General features: G+C 34.7%; 1 protein-coding gene across 1 annotated transcript; it reads left to right on the top strand.

The window, feature by feature from the left end:
* Positions 1-814: 814 nt before the first annotated feature.
* LOC112508138 lies at positions 815-3,930 on the top strand. The gene is made up of 2 exons (XM_025112919.1): positions 815-1,118; positions 1,638-3,930. The coding sequence occupies exon 2, from the start codon at positions 1,738-1,740 to the stop codon at positions 3,694-3,696; it is 1,959 nt and encodes a 652-aa protein (XP_024968687.1). The 5' UTR covers positions 815-1,118; positions 1,638-1,737; the 3' UTR covers positions 3,697-3,930.
* The last annotated feature ends 3,099 nt before the right edge of the window (positions 3,931-7,029 follow it).

Here is a 7,029-nt window from a genome sequence, read left to right as displayed (position 1 = left end):
CCCTCCCCGTCCCCGCCTCAACCGTCGAATGAGGCAAAAAAATTATCTTCAACATTGGTGTCTCTGGAGGTAGGTTCTGTGTGGGATCGGTTGGAGTTGTAGGTAATAAACTTTTTTGTCCAAATAAAAAGTTGTTGCACGTTTTATAATGCTTTTTTTATGTCATGTGCACATCGTTATGTTACATCAATACATGGTATGTTTAGGCAATACGTTACCACGTCTTGTAAACTAGAAGGCGAATTAACATCCTCGATGTCATACAAAGACATGTTTTGAAATATTTTCTTTTACAAAAACCCAGTAATTACCAAGTTTATCAGCTAATCAGTGTCATATATTTATTAGAACAAGACCAAATCAGTAACAACAAGAGAAAGAAAAAAATATATCTGACTATTTAAACACTGAAACTGATATAATTATGCTATAAAGTTTGTTTCAAGTTATTTCAACAATTCAATATATTGAGACTTAAAAGCTAACAAATTGAGTTTAGAATTAAATTCCTTTTATAAAAATAATAATTTAATTTTTAAAAAATATATAAATAATTATTAAAACAAACTTATTTTTGAAGCTACTAAACCAAGGCAACTAGGCAAGGGTAAAAATGGATCCATCCAAGTAGGGGGGTGGGGGGTGTAGAGGGTAAGGTGGGTGCGCATTACACACACCTGCGCATTTTTACTTCTACCTTTATTAAATAATTATAATTAAATAAATAAATCTTTGGTTATCACTTCTACTGCCCCGATTTATCGATACATTTTTGTATATATATATATATTAAACGTATATATATTTTGTGGTCGGCGATTTGACGGAATCTTCGTTTCTTCCTCCGCCGTTATTTGTAATCTCACCAATTTCTGAAATTGAGCCCTTAATTATATGCATCTACTCGAAACCCTAATCTTAATTTCTACTATATATAAATATTATTATGCCTTTTTATTTTATTTAAAGGTCAAGTTTTGATTTTTTATTTTTCACTTTCAAGATTTACAAAAAAGTTAGCCTCTTTCATTTATCCGAGATCTGAAGCAAACGGGAACGAATCCACCGACTGATTTGAGATCTTGGTACTGTTCAATTGCTGCTGGATGCGGATCTAGGTCAGTTTCACTTGGTGTTTTTCTGCTTGCATACTACTGTGCAAATTAAAATCGTTTTTAGGGTTTTTGAATTTGATGTTTCCCTTTATTTGAGATGCGATCTTTCAAGATTATGTTTGCATTTTGGTGGGGTTTTCATTCGATTGTCTTGTTTGGTTCGTTTCGACTATCAAATTCGAACGAGGTTGAAATCTTGTTGACTGAGTATGAACTTTCCTGAAATGGCAATTGTATTTAATTTGGGGGAAATTAGTTGGGATTTCGGTAATTAAACCTGGCTATATGAATTTAGGTGTAGATTAAGCTTCGATTTTGAAGCTTCAGTACATCATACGATTCTTAATTTAGGTAATTATTTATGTCTGTTTCATCTAAACCATCAGATTGATATTATATGCCTTCCAAATGTTCTCTGAATTCGCCATTTTAGGTGTAATGTGATCTTTATTTACGAACCCTTTTAATTCTTTTTACCATCTTTTTCGATGTGTTTCATATTTCCATTTGAAATTCTTACAGATATGTAGACATGGTGCTGCACGAAATCGGACTTTCACCGTTTCACATCGTTTACTGTCAATAGATTTCTTGAAAGCTTGCAAGATTCGAGCTTTTGGGGATGGAATCTAACATAGAAGAAGCTCTTAGAGCGAAAGAGAGCGCGGAGAAGCTATTTGCGATAAAAGACTTCACAGGTGCAAAGCAGTATGCTTTGAAGGCTCAAGCGGTTTGCCCGCAGCTAGAGGGCATTTCTCAGATGGTGGCTACGTTTGAAATCTATGCCGCCACTGAGACAAAGATAAACGGTGAAATTGATTTGTATTCAGTTCTTGGATTAGGCCCATCAGCTGATAAATCTGTACTGAAGAAACAGTACAAAAAGATGGCAGTGCTTCTTCATCCTGATAAGAACAAAACGAAGGGCGCTGATGAGGCCTTTAAGCTCGTTTCTGAAGCGTGGAGTGTGTTATCAGATAGCACAAAACGGAACTCTTATGATATCAGGAGAAATAAGCATTTATCAGCTACTGTTGCCCAATCGAACTTATCTTCGGTTTATGGAACGACTGGTGTTCCAGGTTTCGACAGTTCTTCCAAGAATCCAGCATCTGTCAGTAGACTCGACACTTTCTGGACTGTGTGCACATCTTGTCGTGTTCAGTATGAATATCTTCGGAAATATGTGAATAAGAGACTTTCTTGCAAGAACTGTCGTGGGGTTTTTGTAGCGGTTGAAACAGGAGCGGCTCCTGTGACTTATTGTCCATGGTCGTATACGGCTGAGAATGGATACGCAAATCATTCATATGCTCCTGCTACTTATATACCGAACTCGTCGGTATGTTTCACGGGCAATGGTTCTTCTGCTTTTCACTCTGCACATGGATCCGAGTACGCGAGTAATGTATCCTTCCAGTGGAATACTTCACCCGGCGCTTCGACAGGTGTTTCCGATCCTAATCTTGTTCATAAATCCAATGGAAACACGAGTAGAGCAAAAGCCTACGCGAAACACCAGATCAGAAATTCTTCGGCTAATACGGGCACCAGTGAAATCCCTGCTGTTCGACTTGGTAGGCCTCCTAAAAAGAGAAAGATCGAAGGGGCGGAAGGACCTCAAAATCCAAATGGGGAAATGTTATTCAGAACAGACCCTGAAATGGTGGTTACTAACGGAAATATTATCAGCGAAACGACTTCCAGATGGTATCCCGTTGCCCCTGCTTTTGATGCAAGAAAGTTATTGATTGACAAAGCTAGATCAGTGATTCGATTTAAGTTAGAAGAGATGAAGTTAGCTTCAAAGAACGGGAAAACGCTGAAGAAAAGTAATTCTATGCCAATAACTGTTCCTGACCCAGATTTCCATGATTTTGACATGGATAGATCGGAGGAAGTATTCAAACCGAAGCAAATATGGGCGATATATGATGAAGAAGATGGGATGCCTCGCCTTTACTGTCTAATTCGCCAGGTTATCTCTGTGAAACCGTTTCAGCTCTACATTAGTTACTTGAACTCAAAAACCGACACTGAATTTGGTGCTGTAAAATGGATAGAATCCGGTTTCACTAAATCCTGTGGAAGTTTCAGGGTTTTCCATTCTGATATTGTTGATTCAGTCAACATCTTTTCTCATCTTTTGGGACGAGAAAAGGCCGGTAGAGGAGGTTGCGTTAAAATATACCCAAAAAGAGGCGATGTATGGGCTGTGTATCGTAACTGGTCCGTTAACTGGAATCGAAAGACACCGAAAGAAGTCAGGCACCAGTATGAAATGGTGGAGGTTCTTGATGATTATTCTGAAGAGCTTGGAGTGTGTGTAACTTCACTGATGAAGTTACAAGGATACAAAACAGTTTACCAAAGGGACTCGAACAAAAACGCAACTCGGTGGATTCCGAGAAGAGAAATGCTACGGTTTTCCCACCAAGTTCCATCGTGCGTGCTGAGAGGTCAAGCGCTTAATCTACCAGACGGGTGTTGGGATCTTGATCCAGCTGCAACCCCAGAAGAGCTTCTTCGGGCAGCAATGGAGGCTGAGGACAATATTGCAGGTGTTGCCATGGAGGATTGATGTACAAACAACCTAAAGAGAGAATTGGTGTAAGAATTTTAGATAGCTGGAAGGGATCATAAGATTGATCCACGGCGGTCAAAGCTCAGAGAATTGTTTTTAGAGAGGGTTACTGTTTACATGTTGGTTGAGCTATTTGTACCATCTTTAATACTTTCAAGAATGCATCTTCTTAACAATTAAGTTCATACCATCTTAATGCTGCTGCTATGGCTACCATTTATGGTTCTTGAATTCACCATTTTCAACTGCCACGAGCTCTCATTGGGCGGTTGGTTACAGGGTTCTAGTTTCCGAGTGCAGCCAAGATTCTTGGCTATGACCCTAGTGATTAAGAATGTGTGCTGAATGGGGTTTCAGGTGATTCTATGTTCTGAATCACTATTCGATTAATCCATTAGGGTGTTGGGAAAGGAGATGGTGTTTAATAATGCAATGTAATGCCAAATTCAAGATGAGTTGCAGAAGGGTATTCTGCAAAAATTTAAGCTGCATTGATTGCAGTGAAACTATTATAACCAAAAAAAACCCTACCACAAAGAAAAGAGAAAGAGTATGTATTAGTTTTTCATTAATTTATTCACATATGATTAAAGTTGTCTGTGTGAATAAGTACAAACTTGTTTTATAACATACGTTGACATGGGTTATCATTTGTTACCTCTGTGGTAGGATAAAAAAGCATAGGGTCGTGAAAAGTGTCACCGTATCATTATGTTATGTGTAACCGTATATATTTTGAATAAGCTGTTTTTTATATCATTAAACCACTACCAAATAATAATATGGGTAACTGATCGAAAAAACTGTAAGTCAGAATAAACTAACAAAAAACATGTCATAATTTGTTAGTGTAACAGTGGAAAACTAAAGGCATCAGAAATACTAATAAATTTTGTTATTAAAAGATTAGATTAGAAAATAAAGGTTGAAGATGGTGACAACACTTTTAAATCATTAGATTGAATTTGATCTGCTTATTTTTTACGCTTTCAATTATATATTGGTAAACTTTTGCTTTTAATTTAAAATGTATTTCTTATTTTATAATCTAAAATAAGTATAATTATAATTGAAGCAAACCAATATATATATATATCCGGATTTTTCGATAGGGTGCATAAAAACTCGATCAATTTGACTAAACGGACTCGAAATCACTCAACCCAACCCAATTTGAAACAACTCGCTACTTAATCGAGTAGTAAAATCTTCAAATCATAGGTATAGAGTTAGTGATGCTCAGATAAACACTTTTTTTTTTTTTGACGGACAGATAAACAATTACCAAGTCACTTTATCTTACCAGATGAATATGCAAGGATTGAGAGTCTTACACAGTAAGTGATGACGACGACTCTTACCACAGTTAGCACTTACCGGATAAATTGTTGCATACAATGTCGTTTTGGTGGACTAAAACCTTACTTAGTAAGTAAGTAATAGTGTTAAATTTTACCAGTAAGTGCTTACGGGGTAAATGTTTGGTAAACAACCCCTTAATATGATTTTGAAGTTCTTTATTAATATATGTATATTAGACATTAAATCAATCTGTAATTAGCTCATTAAAATTTATATCACAATTTCAATCGTACTTCTAATTCCTTATTTGCATTAACCTTCAACTTTCTTATTTGAATTGTTAGTCTTATTTGTGTGTTTTTATTTCGTTTAAACACAATTGCTTAGCTAGATTGTAAAATGATTACCAAATTACAGCCAACCAAAGTGAACTATATTAGTGGTCTCAGTGCTATGCTCTAATTTTAGATTTGGTCTCTAAAATAAACTATCTACACCGAAGGTTCTTAACTTTTTAATTTCATAACACTCAAGGTCTTCCGAGTTAATACTGTCAGTTAACAACTGTTACAAGGGACAAATCAGTCATTAAGAAAACTACAAGGACCAAAAGTATAATTCGCTCTAAAACTAATTGTGACTCACGCATTTCTTTTTAAAATTTATTATTAAAAATATTTTAAATACGATTAATGTGGATAGTTATATATTAAAGTTTGTTCATTAGGACGTATAATTTTTGTTATAAAAAAATAATTATGTTTTAAGAGTTAAAATATTGTAAAAGATTATTATATGAATTGTCGAATAATTGTGAATGATGTACAACAATTAAATTGATATAATAATTAATATTTTTGTTAACTGTATTTAAATATTTTTCATAAATAAATTTAAAAAAAAATACGTGAATCACAATTAATTTTAGAGTGAATTATATGTTTGATCCCTGTAATTTACTCAAACACTGATTTTTCCATCCTAACGGTTGCTAACTGACAGTGTTAGCTTCAGGGACCTTGAGTGTTATGAAATTGAAAAGTGTACAACCATCAGTGTACATAGTTTATTTTGGGGATTAAATCCAAAATTTGAGGAAATCACAGGACCAACTACTGTAAATCACTCTTTGTCGTTGTTTGATAAACATAAGCTAGTTTATTTTTTGAGTAATCATTTGAATGAACATAGGCTAACTTAGCTTATAAGCTAACTTATTGATAAGATATTTGGAGTAGTTTATGAGGAGTTTTTTTGACACTTTTTTCAATTGTAACTCTAATTATTATAAATAAATATAATTATTAATAAATATTAACTATAAAAAATATTAGTTATTCATAAAATTTAATTTATAGTGATTAAAATTAATTAAAATTAATCTTCTTGTCATTTTTTCCCACACTGCTTTCCCCATGAACTAGAACAAAGGAAAGAGAACAATATTCGAATATCAACGATCAAATAGGATAGCACGGAAAAACGAGAAAGAGTAGGAGCAGGGCGGAGAATCTTTTTTGATTCCAGCCGAGAAGACTAGTAAAAGGAAGGATCAAGAATGTTATATATTTTAGGAGCCAGATCAGTTGCCGATGAACAAGTCAGAATTGCTTCAACAAAAATAGATGGAATTGTGCCTAAAAAAGCCATTATGATTCGGAAGAGAATGAAACGCATGCAGTGGTCATTACAGCGATTCCTTCTAATCCTAGAAAACGTCCGAAAAAATCTGCTACGGAACTACCGAGAAGGGGCAAAAATATGAGAAGTAGATACATAATTTTGAATGTGATCAGACAACCTTACTTATACATGTCGAGATAGTTACTACCTATATGTTCTGATTCTTTTACTGCAGGAAAGCCATTATCCCAAAGCGTATATCGAGATTGAAAGGCAAGCAGAAGTGTTGAAGCTGTAGATGGTTCTCAGCTTGTTTCCTATCTTCCTATTGATTATTTATAAATATTATTAACTATATCAATTATGTTTTTAATTACTATTCAATATATTTAGATATCAAAAAGC

This window comes from Cynara cardunculus, assembly GCF_001531365.2.
Source record: "Cynara cardunculus var. scolymus isolate 2C chromosome LG 2, CcrdV1, whole genome shotgun sequence".
Classification (NCBI taxonomy): Eukaryota; Viridiplantae; Streptophyta; class Magnoliopsida; order Asterales; family Asteraceae; genus Cynara; species Cynara cardunculus.
This window is presented reverse-complemented; position numbering and strand designations above follow the sequence as displayed.